Source organism: Porites lutea, chromosome 6 (assembly GCF_958299795.1).
Source record: "Porites lutea chromosome 6, jaPorLute2.1, whole genome shotgun sequence".
NCBI classification, from domain to species: domain Eukaryota; kingdom Metazoa; phylum Cnidaria; class Anthozoa; order Scleractinia; family Poritidae; genus Porites; species Porites lutea.
Genome location: NC_133206.1, coordinates 28,600,474 through 28,621,831, shown reverse-complemented (window position 1 = coordinate 28,621,831; position 21,358 = coordinate 28,600,474). Strand labels below are relative to the sequence as shown.

The 21,358-nt window shown below is 41.6% G+C and overlaps 2 protein-coding genes across 2 annotated transcripts; both read right to left on the bottom strand.

Moving 5' to 3' along the window:
* Positions 1 to 547: 547 nt before the first annotated feature.
* LOC140940520 (tetratricopeptide repeat protein 28-like) lies at positions 548 to 3,721 on the bottom strand. The gene is made up of 2 exons (XM_073389506.1): positions 1,594 to 3,721; positions 548 to 869 (listed from the first exon to the last, which is right to left on the bottom strand). The coding sequence occupies exon 1, from the start codon at positions 3,636 to 3,638 to the stop codon at positions 1,596 to 1,598; it is 2,043 nt and encodes a 680-aa protein (XP_073245607.1). The 5' UTR covers positions 3,639 to 3,721; the 3' UTR covers positions 548 to 869; positions 1,594 to 1,595.
* A 10,920-nt stretch (positions 3,722 to 14,641) lies between these two features.
* LOC140940304 (high affinity cationic amino acid transporter 1-like) lies at positions 14,642 to 19,422 on the bottom strand. Its single transcript, XM_073389231.1, has 4 exons — positions 18,533 to 19,422; positions 17,067 to 17,301; positions 15,740 to 16,371; positions 14,642 to 15,229 (listed from the first exon to the last, which is right to left on the bottom strand). The coding sequence occupies exons 1-4, from the start codon at positions 19,323 to 19,325 to the stop codon at positions 15,138 to 15,140; spliced, it is 1,752 nt and encodes a 583-aa protein (XP_073245332.1). The 5' UTR covers positions 19,326 to 19,422; the 3' UTR covers positions 14,642 to 15,137.
* Positions 19,423 to 21,358: the final 1,936 nt, after the last annotated feature.

The window sequence follows — 21,358 nt, the reverse complement described above, 5'->3', positions numbered from 1 at the left end:
AGTCAAATCATAGTTATTAGAGGAGACTGGTTATGAAAAGCGCAAACATCAATGATAAAAACAACAGTGCTGCAGTTTATGTTGGGAGCACCCTGAAAGTGCACAATCCTTTGTTTTCTGTTGGCAAATTGTTACGGAATAAATTAATGCAACGTTTTTATTGGTCAATACAATCAAAATGATAGGAATTCTTTTGAACGTTGTGCACTTTCAGGTGCACAAAAACATATAACAAAGGAGTCTGACGGGTTTCATAACCATTCCACTCAATTAACTATGGTCAAATGCTAGTATCCAATATGTTCGGAGAAGATAAGCTCTTGTGGTGAAAATGTTACATAATTTGGCAATATAAAGATATGTATAGCAGGGGCGGATCCAGGATTTTTTTAGGAGAGGGTGCACTCGTCTCTTGCTCTACTTCAACACCAATTAACCACATAGTTTTTTTTTTTTGCAGAATACCAGTTGTATTAGAAAACCGCAGGTCATCTCGGGGGGGGGGGGGGGGGGGGGGGGGTGCGCACCCCCTGCACCCTCCTCCGCCCCTGTATAGGACGCGCTAATCGTAAAAAAGAACGATACGAATTGCTCAAACCAACCCGTGTCACACTAAGTGGCCAAACCTTTTGCGCAGCAATTTTAAAAGAAACAACGTTACTTAAAAGTTTCAGTTGTTAGGCTCCTTCTTCAAATGAAAGTACAGATCATTGTCTTTGTAGAGGCATCAATATCCTATTTGGAAAACCAAAGCAGAGTTTACTGGAAGTCAACAACAGAATGCAATCATTCCGTCAAGTCTTTGCTACCATCATCTGCGCTTTAATATGTCGAACGTACCTAGATCTCCCAGGATCAAGCGGGAAAACCTATGGAAAGACAGCAGTAATATCTAGTTATAGAAGATCATCGCGGTCTATAATAAAAGAATCAGTGAAGGACCCCATTTTAAGCGCCAGATACCTTACAGTCCCACACAATTGTCTAAAAGGGACCTATTTGCCTACCAAAGGTTGCGTTAAAATACAAGATACAATTGGTCAGTGGTACTCTAAAATTGTGGTCCCCGAACCTCCTCTTAAATAAAGGCGGAAACAATGTGACAATTACTTCGAGAATAGCATATGTTCAATTTCAGCTCACCCCTTCAGCCCCTTCCTCCCCCCCTCCCCCCCCCCCCTAAAAAAAGAAAAGAAAAATACAAATGCTTTTGGCTATAAATCGTCGGGCCATCGTTTTTAAGTTGAACAGCCAGGGGTTTTCATTTAAATTTTCCACTTAATCTACCATGAGAAAGGAAGAATAAATTAGTAAACAACTATCAACGCCATGTATATAAAAGGTCATCCCAGCTGAAACGCGCATTTCGTTCGATTTCTACGAAGATTATTTTCCTTTTATTTTTCTCACTTAGCTTCAGTTTAGTTACTTTATGAATTTCTGATACAAAAGACTGAACTGCCCGTTGTTACAAGCATACCCAGTGGAATAAACGTACAGCACACTAACGTCTAAACAAGCCGTTTTCCATTGTTGCAGAACGTGAAATTGCCTAATAAACAAAACAAATCAAAGAAAATAACGAATACTTACCTTTATTTGTCAAAATGAAATGTCACGTTATCTCCAATCAGCTGAAAGGGTGCCCATTCTTGTATGTCGGAAAAGCCGTTATTCCTCATCCACTTTATAGCCTGGTAAAGAGATTCACTAGCACTTTCCCCACGAACAAGATGGTCGTAAAAACGACTCATGAACTGCTCTGTTGCAATATCGTCTATGGCCCACAATGCCACCAACACGGAGCGCGCACCAGCCCCTAAGAACGCGCGAGCGATTCCAACCACTCCCTCGGCTCTGATCTGTCCTTCCGCACTGTGACAACAACTGAGGACTACCAGTTTGGCTCGCAGTCGAACATGTGCGATGTCGGCCATCGTCAGCAGGTAGTCTTCTTCTTGAGGAATTGCATTAGTGGAGAGTGATGGTGCAAGGACGATTTCACCCCTTTCGGCATTACCATGAGCAGCGAAATGAATCAAACTCACTGAATTTATGCTCTGTAGTATGACCTGCTTTGTTGCATGTTTTCCTACCAGAGGTTTTGTTCCTAAAAGTTGGGAAATCACCTCTGCTTCTCTTAGCGCAAACGGCAACCTCGGTGGATGGCAAATTTCACCTTCATACCGCACCTGTCCAACATCGGGATCACCTACAATCAGTGCACCAGTCTGGCTGTGATAATCTGCTGGACTGTCCTGAATAAGCTTCAGAGTCGTTAAAGAGGGGACGACGCGGATTCTGAAAGCTTCTGACAAATATTTACCACTCTGGTCCTTTAAAGCCGCAAATGGAAGTTTGTAAAAGACGCGATCTGGGACAAAGACGATTTCGGGTTCCTCGAGTACGTCAGCAACAGGATTGATGATCATTTGGTAATAAAAAGCTAGAATCTCTTGGGTTTCTTCGGTCGAAATTTGGAAAACGTTCGCGATATCTCCATTCGATGCTGATTCTCGCTTTGGCTCACTTACATTTGAAGGACACCAAGATCGATCCTCACAGTTGACATTTCCAAGCGTTCTACCGCCCAAATATTCAACGAGTTTTAATGCCTTGCAGTTATCAAGCATAACTGATCTGTAAAGCATTGGTTCTCCTGCTTTGAGTAACCATAAGAATATAAATTGTTGATAATACGACACATATAGGCACACACAGCGACTTTCGTTCTTTACTATCCCTTCTTTACCAACCCATGACTGTGGATTGACTGGTTTCCCATTCTCCATCGAGTACTTAGCTACCATTAGGTCTGCAAGGGCTCTGGCTCGTCCAAGCTCCGCAGCGTAGAGAGCGTTTGAGGGATCTTTATTAGCACAAAACAAATAACTGAGAAACTGGTAACAATGAACATGTTCGTCAAAAAGCGAAACCTTCAAGTTATCATCTTCTCCCAGAAGGCTGCGCATATCCTCAGCCTTGGACGTGCTTTCAAAAAGATGTGCCTTAGCTTCATGCATGCGGTTTTCATTTAACAAAAGTAGCGAAAGGCAAAAGTGGGTCGTTAACTCAGACGATTTGCTTCCAGCCTCTTTGTGCATCACTAGCGCTTTCTCCAGATATTCGTTAGCCTTGGCATTTTCGTTGAGAGACAGAAATACAGTTCCTAGATGTTGGTAGCTTTTAGCTTCGTATTCTCTGCTGCCAATTTCTTTCGCCAAATCAAGTGCTTCATAAAGAAATTTCATCGCCCTGTCATATTCACCGGAACATTTGTACACTCTTCCTAGGTTTCCGAGAGTTGCTGCTTCTCCTTCCCTGTCACCGATTTTCTTGTTAATCCTAAGTGCTTTTTCATGATACTCTCTCGCCTTGACGTATTTCCCGAGATTCTGAAACACAGTTCCTAGGTCTCCTAAACATAAGGCTTCCTTCCGTTGGTTTCCAATTTCCTTTGCAATCAAAAGTGCCTCTCCGAGGTATTCTTTCGCCTTGGAATACTCACCGAGAGCCTGCGATAGAGTGCCTAGGTTTCTACACTGAACAGCTTCTCCTTCTCGGTTACCTGTATGCTTTGCTAACGGAAGTGCTTTATCGAAATGTTCTTTAGCTTTGGCATATTCACCAAGAGCCATAAAAACATTTCCAAGGTTTCCACACTCTGTTCCCTCTCCTGTTACGTTGCCAATTTCTCTATTGATAGCAAGTGCTCTGCTGTGATATTGCTTAGCTTCAGCATAGCTGCCGAAAGACTGTAACACTGATCCAAGGTTTCCATAGCATGCTGCTTCATCTCTCTTGTCACCAACTTCCTTCACGATCACAAGTGCCTTTTTTGTATATTCCTTAGCCTTGGCATTTTCACCATGTGAATGGGCTACAGTTGCTAAGTTACCGTAACACGAGGCTACAACTCTCCTTGCACCAACTTCTTTTGCCATCGCAAGCGCTTTCTCAAGATATTCTTTAGCCTTGGCACCTTTACCAAGATGTAGAAAGACGGTTGCTAGGCTAGAATAGCACGAGCCAAGTTCTCTTTTGTCGCCAATTTCTCCTAGGATCGAGAGTGCTGTTTCCAAATACTCTTTAGCGTTTAAGTATTCTCCAGTGGACTTAAAAACGTTTCCTAAGTTCCCATAAGAGGTAGCTTCTCCTCTCTTATCACCGGTCTCTTTACTGATTGCAAGAGCTTTTTCAAGATTTTCTTTAGCCTTGCCGTACTCACCAATGGAATAAAATAAAGTTCCTAGCTTGCTATAACAGATGCATCCTACGTCTTGGACTCCAACTCGATTAGAGAAGACAATTCCCTTTTCCAGACATTCTTTAGCTTTGCCGTATTCTCCTAATGACATAAGACACGCTCCAAGTTTACCGTGGCAGAATGCTTCTTCTAGTTTTTGACCAGTTTCCATATAGCTAGTAAGTGCTTTTGAATAATACTGTTTTGCTTCCTCATACTTTAGTTGCTGTTCATAAACCATCGCCAGTTCAAACATCACCTTTCCTTCCAAGTCTCTTTTACCAGTTCTTCGTTGAATGGCCATGAGTTCTCTTCCACATTCTATGGCACTCGCGGGGTTATTCATAAGACGGTACGCGATAATCATTGGAAGGTAAATCACCTCGGTGGTTAGCTCAACGAATTCCTTTTCTTTTTCAAGGGCTTTTTTATTTAGGAGGGTCAAGCATTCCTTGTACACTTGAATAGCTTTTTCAACTCGATTGGTATTGAGAAGGAGCCAAGCAACACGTACACCAATGCATAAAGCGTCCACGAGCTGTTCTAGATTGTTCATGGCGGTACTGATTTTCTAAAGACAAAATTAAAGTTAAGTGAAGAAAATGTGAATTAAATGATATTTTGAGCCACATGTAAATAAAAGTAACCTGAAATCCTAGGTTACGATAACTTATCGAAAGTAGGTTGAGTTTGATCGTCCGGGTGAACGTAGTCGGGACTGTTGTTGTTGACAGTGACAGTCACTGTCAACACCAACAGTCCTATTCAGGACTAAGTTCACTCAACCTACTTTTGAAATGACTCCTGGGTTCAAACCTTTCACAATAACTTGTGGGCACCGAATCTCCTGCGGGGAACGCTTATTTTGGCCTCGCTTATGGTGTTCTGGCGGCCGGAAAGCCAGCATTTATGCCCATGAGGTGTCTCGTAGGGTTGTGCGTAAACAAATATCTCGTATAAAAAAAGAAAACGCTGTTATATTGTCAGGAGCGGCTCCTACACGGTGTTGAAGTTTGGTCTCTTTTGTCTCTTTAACGGTCAAATAAAGCTTGAGTCATACCCATATTGGTCTCCTTTAGGGGTCAAATAAAACCTGAGCCACGCCCATATTGGTCTCCTTTAGGGGTCAAATAAAGCTTCAGCCACGCCCATATTGGTCTCCTTTAGGGGTCAAATAAAGCTTTAGCCACGCCCATATTGGCCTCCTTTAGGCTTTTAATTTTGATCTTTCCAACGAGCATCCCCGTCACTTTTTTGGAGATTTCCTCCCGGGAAAAAATAATAAGAGGTGTCCAGCCGTTTATAGAGATACGAGGTAACGTGACACCAGTAATTTTAAAGCTGAACACCTATTCGCAATGAATACACGTGTGTTTATCTTGTGTAAAACCAGCTAAAAAACTGGAGCAATCAAAGGTTCATTACGAGCAAACTTTCACGGCTTCGGGGTCCGCCCAAAAGCCTAACAGTACACACTCTGCAAGCTGAAGTAAGACTACAAAATATCATGGCAAAGATTTTGCAATTTACTGTCATATTATCATAGAGCACCGACATTTCCGTTTTGAGGTTTTTTTTCTGCATAAAGCACTTCCCAGTTGTCCGTTGACAGTTTCAAAATTGTTCGTTGTCGGTCTTAAAGAGGTGTCCGTCTTATAGAGAGTATAGTTACAGTAATATGACTGACAATCGGCAGGGACAAACACCTGGTGTCCGTCTTTAAGGTTGTCTGTCTTATAGAGGTGTCCGTTATAGAGGAATGAGTTAGCTGTAGAGGTAAGGCCATGAGCCTTTGCCTTTGCAGGTGTTAACGAAGGAAAATATGGTTTGCGCGTTTCAGTGTAAGTCCTAGACTCAAGATGTCTTCCCTATGCTACATAACATAACATTCAGTTACACACACATAACATTACTCAAGACTTCATAAGTAACTAAATTAGGTAAGGTTTACTAATTTGCCTTTGCCGACTCAGCTGCTTGTTCACACTTAAGAATCGGAACAAAAAATGCAATTTACGCAACCAAAAAGGTTTTAACCTGAAGTTTAGATATAAAGCAAGTAAAAATTAATTCCTAAAGTCAAGAAAAATTCACCTCGGATGATTTACTTTGCACGCATGCGTGGTTCCCCCATTTATTTCGTGCGGCTTGTTGGTATTGGGGGCATATTTACATGGAGTTGGGGGACCCCAGGTAGGTGAGGTAACATGTGGCGGGTCACCCCACCTATCATGTAACCGTGATCAAATTAAAATGAGAGATTATATGGACAGGCGGGTTACCCCTCCTAAGGGGGTTGCCTCACCTACCTGGGGTCCCCCACCTCCATGTAAACAGGCCCTTAGTCAGGGAAACTGCTCTTAAATAATATGCACTGGGGTTAGATATTGTCTAAGATCAAATGACGGCAAACGTCCTAACATGCCATTATGCAAGTTAGTTTACCACGCTGCTGGGCGATCGATCTTTTTATATGGCTGCCCCAAAATTATGGAGCGATCTTCCCCTTTCTATTAGAAATATACCTTCAGTTAATGGTTTTAAAAAGGCTCTTAAAACTCATTTGTTTCAGAAGGCGTTTCCCAGCTAATTCATTGTTGTTATTATTTTTATAAAAAAAAGGTGTGTAAATAGGATTTTAAGGAATAATTAGTCATTGTGTTTAGGATTTTTAGAATTAGGATGGAACATAGTTTTTTAAATAGGATTTCTAAGTAGAATTTATGCAATGCGCAGATGAAATTTTCTTTCTCTGGATTGATATTTGCGCAATACAAATCAATAAGTATCATTATTATTATGGTAGAAAATTCGTGTACAACATTTATGGAGATATGTTTTTCGAAACTATAAGTTAATAAAAACCAATATTGTGTTTATAATGTCTGCCATAATGGAAAGTTATTCCTCAATAGGAAGTCTGGAATGTGGTCTCATTACTTGTAGAATTACCAACCGACACAACTGTCAATAGGGACTTTAGGCAAAACGCTACGGTGATGTTTACTATGCGGAGTCTTGGGGAAAGTACGTCACTATCGTCCGCCAAATTTCAACTTTAAGCAAGTGACTACGGGGTTTCTCGCTCATTTGCGTTCGCTGTAAGTAAAACGCAGGGAGGACGTGATTACTGAAAAACCAGAAGCGTAAAATAATTTCTTGATAAAGTGAAAAACTATCTATGATGGGTTTTAAAACCAGTGATTGTAAAAAATAGGAAAAAAGGCGACTTTTATACTAACGTAGTAGCGACTACGCCACAAGACAGGTCTTCACGTTGTAGGATTTGACGTTACAGCGAACGGTCATTTCTAAGCCTGCGCAGTGCGTCATTCTTGGCTCTTTTACTTTCGGCCGCCGAACATTCTCGTCCCCAGAACCACTCGGCTTAATTTGTAACCGACCAGTGGCTCTGCCCCTCCTTTCCCGACCACGTGACCAAGAAACGACGGGCTCTGGGGACGAGAATTGCTTTCGAAGTAGAGATCGTAGCGATGTGCTTGAAGTCCCTAATGACATCATTGAACAGCTGTTTCTCGGAAAACACAGGAAGTCTATGATGTCAAAGGACGTTTCCTATATAAAATGAGTCAAGATTCCTTTCGATCCTTTATCCAACAGTCAAAAGGAAGATACGATGTAACGCTGTTGTTTGACAGTAAAAGAGAGACAGCACTTTCTTGAGAACATGAAATAGACAGTGGATGCACCACTTGCAGAATTTAATTGTAGAATTAAATCTAATCCCAAGGCCTCATTATTCCGCGCAAACTAGTATGCGTTACCGAGAAGGCCTAGGAATACGCCGTGCAAGGAGCAGGCAAAAATAGACGGCCTGGCTAAAAGAAAAAGAAAAATACTGCAACCCTGGCTAGTGCCCATCACATCATAGACTTCCTGTTTTGATTCCGAAAAAAAAACATATTCACATTACAAGTAGACTCATATGTGCGGAAGCAGTCAAGATTTTTCCCCGGGGGGAACTCCCATATAAAAGTGACGGGGATGCTCGCCGCAAAATCAAAAGGAGACCAATGTGAGTGTGGCTCAAGCTTAAACTGACCCTTAAAGAAATCACGGTATTTTTCGTTAACTTCTTTACGGACAGCCCTAATCGATACCTGAATGGGCAAATATAGTGACGTTCCATCCCAAATACCCCAAGCCAAAATCTGAAATTCTGACCCCAAAGCGAGTCGAAACATCCTGTCACTTTTATATGGGAGTTCCCCTAGGGGATTTTTCCTAGAAGGAAAAGCAAACTTACGTACATTTCTGTTTTTACAAACGGTGTGTTAAAAAATAGAAACATTGTTCTCGTTACGTTTAGTAGATATGAGAATGTCTTTTTAAAATATGCTCTCCGTCATTTGAACTCAAACATTTAGCGCGTGTGGTTTTAACGAGATACAGGCGTCATTTCTACGAAAAAGGAATGAGCTTCGATCTCATTTCTGTCACAAAATATAGCTCTTTATGGCTGAGCGTCATTATTCAAAGGATATCACGAAGGAAAGACCATGAAGTTTCTTCATTCATAAACTGTTACGTATTTGATGTCATATTGACACACAATATGGCGTATGCTTGATTTGCCGACTCAAATCTCGCACATTTACAAGCAGTATTGCGACGTAGCTCCGTTAAGGTAGCATCTACAGAGGCCGTGCTCCTATTTTTTGTTGGTTCTACTTTTAAAATGGCACGGACAAGAAGTTCTGTTGATAAATTAATACACGCAAACAAGCTGAAAAGATTGTACTTACCGTTCGCCTCTACTCGCTTTCAGTTGTAAAGTGCAACAGTATGTAATCGGAAACTCCGCGAAGCTTATCATGTTTCAAATTGGCCAGAAATACCGTGTGACTGTATTCAGTGTATTGTTTTACGAGGTCAAACTTAATTTTCTAGAGGGAAGGGGATGATACTCTTGGGCGGGGCTAGTTGGTTAATTTTTGCTGGGTATACAGGGGCGGATCTAGGGGGAGGGTGCAGGGGGTGCGCACCCCCCCCCCCCCCCCCTGAGATGACCTGCGGTTTTCTCATACAACTGGTATTCAAAAAAACTAAGTGGTTTATTGGTGTTGAAGTAGAGCAAGAGACGAGTGCACCCCCTCCTTAAAAAAATCCTGGATCCGCCCCTGGTATAGACAAGACAAGACAATGCTTTATTTGGAGTCTTATACAGTCCTATGTACATCGACTTTATCCAAATAATTTAAAATCATAACACAAATTGCACACTAGTGGCCTCTCAGAACCCCTACACCATTATAGTCTATTCTGTGGCTATATTATAGACCCCATCTTAGGGATGGACTATTAGAAAACTTATTGGGGGGGGGGGGGGCGAAATACACAAAAAGTATTCGCGCAAGGGAAAATTAAATGAAAAAAATTCTTGCATGCCAATTAATCCTAAAAAATGTTCATGCTATTGCCTAAAATAAATTCATACAAGGAATTTGATAACGAAAAAAAATTCCTGCGGCTCGAAAACTCCCCTCCTCCCCCCCCCCCCCCCCCCCCCCATAACTTTTCTAATGGTCCGTCCCTTAGCCACTTTGGGAAAAAATCAATTTTCGCAGTCCCAACTTAGTCACTTTCTATTTATGGATCTTCCTTATAAAGCCTTTCAACGAAATCATCCCGAAATGGACTGACACATTTGTTAAACTTAATGTGGTGTAAATCTTGCTATTTTAAATCCCTATATACTTAAATTTTCCGACCCCAAAAATCGTGAAAAAGTGCAACCCCATTCTAGTAACTCTTATGAAAATGTAACCCCATATCCATTCGTGAAAATGCGACCCCATCCAGCGGCACATACCCATTAGCCTATCACTAGGAAGTACGCCCACCGCTCAAGAGCTTCACTTACTTATAAGCAGAAGCTTGTACAGTAAACTCTGGCTATAGCCTGCGAAAACATCCGTTTCTCCTCGATCTGAAAATCATACCCTGTTCAGCGGCACATGCTTGTCTAGGCTAAATAAGCGCGTGTCCCCCCCGTACTTCACGTACTTACATTTCATCAGTTTCGATTGATGCGCAGCAGAAAAAAAGTAAATCAAAAACTTAGGTATTAATAAATAACTGGAGCCCATAACTGTAAATAAAACGGATTTCCTTGTAAGTTGTTTTAAATCTCGAAATATTAAGTGATGACGCTCGATGTCCGTTAAGGATGAGGGAAATGGGGCTCGTGCCCCCACGGATACTTTGAAGTTTTTCCTTTTATGGAAGCGCAATGTTCAATACTAAGGACCACCCAGGAGGTTTGGGAACAAGAGAACATGATTAGTAACATTTTGCCTGTGAACAGGCTCTCTGTTTGGGGACCTCAAACAGATAGCCTGTTCACAGGCTAGGAACATTTAGCCAACAAAGAAACAGTCGAACCTCCATCAGGGGCCACCCTCTATTAAGTGGCCAGTAATCAAAGTCCCGAAATGATTGTACAAAATGATGGGGAAGTAACCCTCTATTAAGCGGCCGCGACCACCTTTCGGCTGGTCCAACGAGAGATCAAGCGCATGATACACTGATCTATACTTTGGCTTCATTTCAAGAATGTGATGAAGGAAAATTCTCGATTTTCGAATCCCCCATAATACACTCTGATTGTACCCCAAATTTTGCATAAACCATTGTTTTCAAATGATCCTAGGAGTACTGCATTTTCCCAAGAGGCATTTAAAGACAATAAGTTATGCAATATTTGGGGGGGTGGGGGCAAACAGAGTGTATTATGGGGGATTAGAAAATAGTCAATATGGTTCGAGATAGAAGGTGCCAACTGATTGTTAATGCTTCTTCCGTCACGCTTTTGTTTCAAAATAAAGTTGTGTCTCTGCTAAAGATTATGCTGATCAATGACGAACCTCTATTGAGCGGCCAACCTCCAATAAGCAGCCACTTGCAGGTACCCCGAGGGTGGCCGCTTAATGGAGGTTTAACTGTACATTTTGAAATAAAATTTAGAGAACAGAGGAACCGTTGTGTCTTCCGCAGAGAACAGTGGATCATTGAGTTTTTAAGTTTGAAAGAATAATTTCATCCTTAAAACATCAGAACCTCATTGGATCTGACTGCCGAAAGCTGCGGTCGACGTCCGTTGCAACTGAGAGTTAGCACAGTGAAAGCGCACTGCCAGGACCAGAACAATGTCCGTAAGTTTCTGATAGCGAGAGTTCATAACTAGCAAGAGTCCAGAGTCCAGTTTAGTCAAACTTCTGGGCTCCACAAATGTCCAGTGCTGGCCACAAGATCCCTACTTTCCTTTTTCATCCTAAGTTCCACACTTCTCAAAGGTGTGGAAGTGTGGAAAAGTCTGACAAAGTAAGGATATTGTCGCACTTTTCCCACAGGCACTAATCCCTTGTAATTCTTTACTTAGTTCCACACTTCTCAGAGGTGTGGAAGTGTGGAAAAGTCTGACAAAGTAAGGATATTGTCGCACTTTTCTCACAGGCACTAACCCCTTGTAATTCTTTACTTAGTTCCACACTTCTCAGAGGTCTGGAAGTTTGGAAAAGTCTGACAAAGTAAGGATAATATCACACTTTTCGGCCCGTCATGAACCCTTTGTCATTCTTTACTTAGTTCCACACTTCTCAGAGGTGTGGAAGTGTGGAAAAGTCTGACAAAGTAAGGATATTGTCGCACTTTCCGCGAGTCATGAACCCTTTGTCATTCTTTACTTAGTTCCACACTTCTCAGAGGTCTGGAAGTGTGGAAAAGTCTGACAAAATAAGGATATTGTCGCACTTTCCCCCAGTCATGAACCCTTTGTCATTCTCTACTTAGTTCCACACTTCTCAGAGGTCTGGAAGTGTGGAAAAGTCTGACAAAGTAAGGATAATGTCACACTTTTCCCCAGTCATGAACCCGTTGTCATTCTTTACTTAGTTCCACACTTCTCAGAGGTCTGGAAGTGTGGAAAAGTCTGACAAAGTAAGGATAATGTCATACTTTTCCCCAGTCATGAACCCGTTGTCATTCTTTACTTAGTTCCACACTTCTCAGAGGTCTGGAAGTGTGGAAAAGTCTGACAAAGTAAGGATAATGTCACACTTTTCCCCAGTCATGAACCTTTTGTCATTCTTTACTTAGTTCCACACTTCTCAGAGGTCTGGAAGTGTGGAAAAGTCTGACAAAGTAAGGATAATGTGACACTTTTCCTCAGTCATGAACCCTTTGTCATTCTTTACTTAGTTCCACACTTCTTAGAGGTCTGGAAGTGTGGAAAAGTCTGACAAAGTAAGGATATTGTCGCACTTTTCCCCTGGTCATACGAAACCCCTGTCATTCTTTACTTAGTTCTACACTTCTCAGAGGTGTGGAAGTATGAAATAGTCTGTCAGAGTCAGGATATTGTCACACTGTGCAAAAATATACGAAGATTCGCGGTAATGCGTTATTGTTAAACTGAGAAAATGGTTGAAAAATGTGTGGTTTTTGGGACTTTCCCCCCAGTCACGAATTTACACTCCTATGTATGAAATGAGAATAAAGCGCAGTGGGAGTATTTGTTGGTTTTATTCCTTCAACTCGTTTTACATCTTTTTAAATGCTATTTTAAGTTTAGACAACAATTTTATGACTAGAAGATATTAGCCTTGTTTCACTGCCATCTGTTTGAATACCCGACCATAAAACAAGCTTACGTTTTCTCTGTCACGAAGTCCCCGTCAGTCCTTTATCTTCGTTTATTTATTTATTCATTTTTCAACGGAAACCTCAACAACGTCATCTAATCTATGGATTTTTATGTTTGAAATTTTTCATCTTAATGTGCCATATATGAGACGTCTTATTCTGGGTTTTTCTCCTTCCTATAGATCTATTCGGCTGATTCAATGTCGTACCCAATTCAAACCCTTTGGGTATAAAACGTTTTGTTTTAGGAATTTCCATATCATTTAAATGTGAATGCCACATTATAACGCAAATACAATACACTAAGAATCTTAACCCCGGGAGCTTTCAATTGGGTACAACAGTCAGGTCTCTTAAGATCGTGACACCGTTAAAAATAGGTAGTAAAGAATGCAGAGTATGTACGTTCTATCTTCCTCGCTTTAAGATCAACTTGATAAAGTTTATAAATGCTCAAATCAATTGTTATTGTTCTATTCCTTCATCAGGTTCATGACCTAAATTGGTCTAAAAATATACAGCATTCTGTATAAAGTAATAATTGTGACTTATCGGCCTAGAGTAGCTACCTGCAGATCTCTCTGTGGAAAAGGGGGATCACTGTTTGGGTGCGTGTTATAGGGTCGGCAATATTTATGTTATCTCTACGGCACGTGACAATACTAAAATATTTGCATGGTCCACCCTCCTCTTCGTCTTTAGAGAGTCACCCTTAGGTGAATTCTTTTTCGCGGTTTCTTGGCCTCGAGCCGCTCACCTCCGAGCGTGGTGTTGCTTCTTTTTCATAATTTATGTCCAGCATTTATATAACCTTAGAGAAGAGGAAAAACTGCGAAACAGTGGATATATGGCGAATATATGGTGAATTTGAACCCGTACTGATAAGGAACAAAGCTTGGTTGGAGATCGGATTTCTTAACGTTAAGTTTCTTTCAACAGCTGGCATTGAAACAATGGTTATATCTGCTATTCAAAATAAAAATAGTTCTTAAGGAAAAATGTAAGAAACCATACAGGAATAAAACCAAGCGCTGATAAAGCGCACTGAGCTTCTCGTGACTCAGGGAAAGTGCGACAATATCCTTACTTTGTCAGACTATTCCACAGTTCCACACCTCTGAGAAGTGTGGAACAAGGTAAAGAATGACAAAGGGTTCATGACTGGGGAAAAGTGCGACAATATCCTTACTTTGTCAGACTATTCCACAGTTCCACACCTCTGAGAAGTGTGGAACAAGGTAAAGAATGACAAAGGGTTCATGACTGGGGGAAAAGTGCGACAATATCCTTACTTTGTCGGACTATTCCACACTTCCACACCTCTGAGAAGTGTAGAACTAAGTAAAGAATGACAAGGGGTTCATGACTGGAGGAAAAGTGCGACAATATCCTTACTTTGTCGGACTATTCCACACTTCCAGACCTCTGAGAAGTGTGGAACTAAGTAAAGAATGACAAAGGGTTCATGACTGGGGGAAAAGTGCGACAATATCCTTACTTTGTCAGACTTTTCCACACTTCCAGACCTCTGAGAAGTGTGGAACTAAGTAAAGAATGACAAGGGGTTCATGACTGGGGGAAAAGTGCGACAATATCCTTACTTTGTCGGACTACTCCACACTTCCACACCTCTGAGAAGTGTGGAACTAAGTAAGAAGTGAAGAAACTCTGGATTTCATGGCCAGGGCTGGACATGGTGGCAATAGGTTAGATTAGCAAAACAACTACACGTGCATCACGCTTTTTTGTACCTTTCTTAGCCGTCGTTGCACGACTACAACGTTAAAATGCTTAATTTCACGTTTTGTCGAGGACGTAAACACAAGACAACTTTCTGTTTCTTTTCCTGAACTTTGACACAGTCCTTCAGAATTCCACTCCAAAACAATTTGCCCACATATGATAAATTAAACGAGATGGAATAAGCGCGATAAAGCGCGAATTCATTTTTTAACTGACGTTTTCGTAGCCCTTGCCGTCGTTGTTGCTTAAGCTCTCTATTATCGAGATGTCCGTAACAGTGACGTGTCGTTACGCAAGGCCAAGGTTAACTGGACGAAAGTACATGACGTGACGAGCACCTAACGTATGTTCATAATCAAGTTCACTATATTCTTTCACTTTTTTTCATTTTTAATAGTTGTTGACAGTTACTATGTAATGTGCTCCTCCAGGTTGGAAAAAACTTCCCGACTACTTGACAAACCATCATCGACACTGACAGCTCTCAAGTCGGCTGGCTTTTTTCTGTGTGCTGTTCTTCTTGTCTTTCTTTCTCTACGCTGTGTCGTAGACCATAAAACAGGTAAATAGACAAGCCTAGAAAAACAGAGAAAAAGGTTTACACAAGTTGTCCTTTCAAAAACAGCAATATATCATGCAGTACCGGCGTTTTTAGGAGGGCGCAGCTCTGGAATTCGCTGATTCCGGGGCTGTTACCCCTCACCTGTCCCCTCAATTGCCATTAAATTCCCCGTCCCATAAAACTCACGGAGTGCAGTTCAACTCTCGGTGCACAATGACTGCAAACGCCACTCGCAACTGAAGACAATAGAAGTATCGACTGACTCATGCGTTGCAAAACCAAAGTAGCTTATTTTTACCGACATAACGAAGAAAACTGAATTCGCGTTTTTATTTTGCGTATATTATGACAGTCTTTTCCATACTGTTGCCTAAGCTTTGAACGCTTTTGACAACCTGGTCCTGTTAAACTCGCCGCTTTTTGTACCTTTCTACACCCTCTCCGACTAATCTAACCTAATCTACCCCCTACCCTACAACAATAATATAGGCAAAAGTCATTGTTTTAACGATCAAAGTACTCACCAATCACCATCCAAACAGCAAATCGTATCCAGGTCAAATAAGAGAGTTTCAAAATCAGGAATAAGTTGATGAACACTGAGAGGAGAGGCAGCAGAGGAACGAAGGGGACCTTAAACGGTAGGGGCGTCTTATTCTGGGGTAACAAAAGGAGCACAACCATGGAGCCAATAGCTGCCGCGCCTACTAGAACCATCATTAAAATGGCCCACCACCTCGCCTGTAACAAGTCATGCGAAGCCCAAATAATCAGCGCGCAAACACCTGCAAAACCAATGCAGCTAACAACTGTGGCAATTAGCGCTAACAAAGCCGTTTTACGCGATGGCTTGCGGGCATCTCGTAAGAGCACTCCTAACAGCGGAGTATCTTCCTTGGAAATGTTTTTCTCCGCTAAATGCGAACTCAAGCTTGTTTCCGAGCTATTTTCTTTGATGAGGCCTATTGTGTCTGGCTGATACCTAAGAACCAACACACACACAGCTACCATGGTATAGGCCAGAAGAGTACCAATCGACATCATCTCGACTAAATCATGAAGGTTGAAAATGAAAGCCAGAATCGCCGAGAATACGCCTGATATCACTGTAGCAATCATTGGGATTTCCGTTCTGGGATTAACCTTGGCAAGGAATCTGAAAAATAACAGTGCGTTATCAACAGAAACAATAAGTACATAGATAGACTAAACATAGACTAAATAGCTTCCTATTTTGGCCCTGATTTGTGTTGTAAAATGGTTCGAAAACACGCGAGATTGCGATGGTTGGAAGCCTTATATGTTGCTCACGCTTATATTGGTTGGAGAAAGTCTTTGAAAAGGTTCGAAACCTGTGTTTTGCGGCTCCTGTGCTAAGTCTGTTTCTACGCTGATTGGTTGCCCTGTGGGCTGGCATGATTGGATAATGCAATCACCGTTCGCGAGGCAAGCTGGAACCCTGAACGTTGGTGCTGTCGTTGGCTATCCGTTGTCTCCGTACACATCAGGCACAGTTTTTGAGCTCATATAGCTTAACTTTCATCCTTAGTTTGGGAGTTCTCTTACGCTACAAACAAACAGTGGGTTCTGACTATCTCAAAGTAACGGAGTTCAAGTATAAAATGTGAAAGTACCACTAGCCCAATAATTTTCTCAACAACCTATAACGGTACCTAGTAACTAGTGCTTCGTCAGAACAAATCGAGGTTGCTTTGACTTTTCATACTGTACTCTACGGCATAGCAAACAACGCTATACAACTGTTTTGTTTTTACTGAAGTGGTCACCGGAGTAGAGTAGACCCCGGGCCGAGTTTATGGACCTTATATGAAAAGTTCATTTAAAACTCACTTGAAAATGAGACCGTCGCTAGCCATGGAATACAGCATTCTGGGTAATGGTAGGAGTGCTCCGAGTAAAGACGATGTCAATCCACACAGGGCTCCGACAGCAATCACATATTTGGCCCAAGGGGCTCCTCTCCAAGCAAACACATTGGGTAAAGTTCCATCAACAGGAAGGTCACTGGAAGGCCACATCAGCGTTAGGACTGCAGACACGCCGAAGTAAGCCAGAAAACAGAAAACTGTATGAATTGAAAATTCCAGATAAATATTGGTAAGCTTCACATCATGGCTTTTCCGCGAAAAAAAGGGAAGTAAGAATGTCTGATCGCAGGTTATCCTCGCCTCATGACCAAGTGCTCCGTTAATACAAACACCTTGTAGATAAGACCACATTGCATTGGGTCAAATGTAAGACACTTGGTCATTGCTTAACTGAAAACCTCGTAAAAACGACGAGATTGTCGCCCTATGGTTGCAGTATTATTCAAGATTCACAAGAATACTTCAAGACCACATTAAAAAGTATCTACAAGACCATAACGTCTGAAGATAAGTAAACAAAGCTTCGACTCGATATGCTTTGGTGCTTTAGATACGGATGAATCACTTGAAATCTTTTGAGGCCATCCTCATAAAAATGTTTATCGTTTCCCAAAGAAAAAAGAGCTGAAAAGAAAATTAACCGAGGGAGCCTGAGTCCAGTAAAAGCCTGGGGGCCTGGTTTTATATTGTTTTACTTCAACTTTAGACTGCAAAACAAAATTTTCCGTGTGAGAGTTTCAAACGAAGCGCGCGAGCCTCACAAGCCCGTAGGGCATGTCATGCGCTTCCGGCCTTCCTTGCAGTCTACGTGTACTTTCGCTTGTCTTTTTTTTTCTATAGTTTTAATGACAAAAGGGAGGGATGTTCTGTTAAAAGTGTTTCTCGCAAGTAAGAGAGAATGATCTAATTCTCTCTTGTCGCAGGTTAGAAAATCGCAGAGGTCTCGTTTCTCTGCAATGAAAAATAAAATTGGGCTTATCAGACAGTGTATTCTTAGTTTTCCTAAAAAAAAAAGTATGGGTCGGTCGGGAGATGGGAATGGCCTTTCAGGTAGATGACAGACTGAGATGATACTTCTCAGTTCCTCATCAAACGACAACAGCCAGGCTAAAACCTCTGGGACAAGGCCGGAAATTAAGAGGCAGAATGATGATAAAAACAGAAACAAATAGATATAGAGTATAAGAAAGGTCCATGACCGCAAATGAACAACCGTTTCGAAAGCATGTCTCTAAAACGATATGTTGGCAGCGAAAATTTCGCCGCTCAATTTTCGCTGCCAACAATAGGAAAAAAACCCTCTCGCACCCAGAGTACCATAACGAACGAACTTTTGGAATTGCCGGAGAATGGGATTTGAAACTGATCTGCACAAGAAGATCTGCAAGATAAAAAATGCATTTATCACAATTCAGTATAGTTACTTACCAAGAGAGAGAACGATAGAGATGGGGATAGCTCTACTGGGGTTCCTTGCCTCCTCTCCGGTGGTTGCAATCACATCAAAGCCAACAAAGGCATAGAAGCAACTGGCTGCCCCAGCCATCACACCAGACATTCCGTAAGGCATAAAACTGCTCGACCAGTTCTTGGGTTGGGCGTAAAATGCACCCACACATATTATAAACAGAATAACGAATAAATTAATGCCAGTGAACAACGTATTGAACCATGAAGTTTTCTTGATTCCCACAACTAAAACGGTAGTCAAAATTAGAACCACAAGAACTGATAGAACATCGGGGTATTCTGCAATGCCTGAAGCGTGCATTTCTCCGATCGTTGAGATCGTAAAGTTCTTAATTGCACCATCAAAGAGGGAATCAAAATACGAGCTCCAGGCTCTAGCGACTGACGATGTTCCGATCACATATTCTAGAAGTAAGTTCCAGCCGATCACAAAAGCGCACAGTTCGCCGATTGTAACGTAACTGTACACATACGCTGAGCCGGCTTTGGGGACGCGGGCACCGAATTCGCCGTAGCACAACCCGGAAAGAATCGAGGCGACACCAGCGATTAAAAATGAGAGAACTATACTTGGACCGGTGTCATGTCTCGCGACGTCTCCGGCTAAAACATATATCCCTGCACCTAAAGTGCTTCCGATGCCGAGCACAGTTAGGTCAAATATTGATAAACAGCGGTTTAGTTCTGTGCTGGTTAATGTGCTTGGATCAACGATCTTCTTTCGATTAAAACTTCTCAATAAAGAATCCATCTTGTTGCCACGACTTGCTAGGAGAAAAGTGAAACAACTCTATTGCACCCTAGGGAAAATGACCATTGTCGCGTGATGTAAATAAGCATTGCTGTCACGGGAAAGTTAGGCATATCACGCTTTTGCCCATTTCCTGGTAGAGGTCGGTCAGCAGACATGGAGCAGTCAGGAAAATAACCGCGTTAAATGTAATGGCACAGAATGTCAAAAAGGGGCAGAATTGAATTATCTTTTCAATTAAAAGTTTCTAACAGCTCAAGAAAATCTGAAACATTTTTAAAATTAAAATGCAACTAACAAAAAACGGTTCGATCAAAGGTCATCACGTTGAGTGGTTTTACTAAAGAGTAACTGAATGCGATGTGTTTCATTGCTTAAAATAGCGTGCTCTTGGGTTTTAGACTGCATTAAATTCTGCATAGTCAGTGGTCTGAACAGAAGACAGTCACGTGCTAAAGTTTAGAGTTTTTTATGAGTCGGATGTGTGATCGATATAATAAATAAAGTTAATAACATTAAAATGCCGGCTATCTAGACAATTGAAAATCGTATGTTAAAACTCAAGGATCCGTATACAGTACAATTAAGTTATGATGCACATAAAAGCATATGCAACCTGCCATGTACAGACCCCCCCCCTCTCCCCTCAGTAGAAATCGGGAGGGGAGGGGGGGTCTGTAAACAAGCCAAGCAGGCGTTTGTGGAAAGGAAAGAAATACGAGCTCCCCTAAAAACGCCTAAAGTAGTGAAATAAATTCTATCATTAAGGAGAACGAGTTATAGGGGTATCCAGGGGGGAAGAAGTCGTAAGAAACAGCACTAAGATAGCCCTATTTTACGGTCGTCCCAGCATCCAGGACATGGCGTAATTCAGGCACTAGGTAGCCTCCCACGCAGACGTTCTTAGGGGCAGGAACGCGTGACGAACTCCTTAGAACGTTTGCGTGGGAGGCTAGGCACTAGGCTGTGTGGTTTTTTCCGCAGCACCATGGTTTGATACTACAACACTTACAAATATGTAAAAGAGAACACACAATAATAAAAAAATAAATATGCAAGATCTCTTCTCTTGGTAAGATATAACACGTTATATTCTCAAAACTTTTGGGTTCTTTTCTTTTTTGCACAGAACGTTTCAGCATTTAATAGACAATAGCAGTATTCACATGGGTTTATGAAACTACAAGTGAATAAAATAATTAACAAGAATTACAGTATCATACATCGAAAACTTAGGTACATATCTAGCGGATCTTCTTATCCCAAAATAATTTCTATAAAACAATAAAATGAACTAGTTACATACGTCGCGGGGTTTTAGAAAACGTTATAACGCATTGGGCTAACTGCATTTAACGCATGGCCATTTGTTTTGAAGCAACATCACAAGCTCGCTGGGAGTTGCGCACAACCTAAGCGAGGAACGTTAAAGGAGCTACGTCACGAGGATATTGCTGTTTTAAGTCATAAAGCATTTTCCCGTACATAAAATTCTCCTGCCTGTAGAATTATAAAGAAGATATCACAAATTTTATCAGCAGCACTGACCCTAATGATTTTTTTGTTTATTTTTGCAGGCAGAGCATCACTAAAACTTGAAAAAGTTGGCCCAAATTTTTCAAGGTTTAACCCATCTGCATCCTTGCTATTCTTAGTAACAGATAATAGGAAACAGTTTCGACGCCTAAATAGAGTCTTAAATGACAACACTGGACCGTTATTTTAGGAATTCAGCTGATGCAAGAACACGTTTAGTCTGAGCTTTTCACAAAGATAGCAAATAGCGTGACAAAGCCCCTTTAAGGAATGAAGAGTAGACCTAAGAGTAAGCTCTCCCAACCTGGGTTAGGAGTTGAAGAGGTTTTCACTCCTCCACCCCCCACCACCCCCTTCCCTCAATTCGGCAGAGCCTCTTCACGGGTTGCTACGAGTCTTCAGAAGTAATAACTTTCGCGTACCGCGCGCATGAAGCTAAGTACGTCTACGAACGTGTTTTGAACTGGCCAAGGACCCTCCATGCATACAGTAGCAGG

Excerpts from the sequence above, each read along its gene's own strand:
- LOC140940304 (XM_073389231.1), bottom strand. The coding sequence starts at position 19,325 with ATGGATTCTTTATTGAGAAGTTTTAATCGAAAGAAGATCGTTGATCCA. Across the intron at positions 17,302-18,532 it reads CTCTATCGTTCTCTCTCTTG|TTTTCTGTTTTCTGGCTTAC; the intron begins GTAAGTAACTAT and ends CAATTCATACAG. Across the intron at positions 15,230-15,739 it reads TGCTGTTTGGATGGTGATTG|GCTTGTCTATTTACCTGTTT; the intron begins GTGAGTACTTTG and ends CTGTTTTTCTAG.
- LOC140940520 (XM_073389506.1), bottom strand. The coding sequence starts at position 3,638 with ATGGCTCTTGGTGAATATGCCAAAGCTAAAGAACATTTCGATAAAGCA.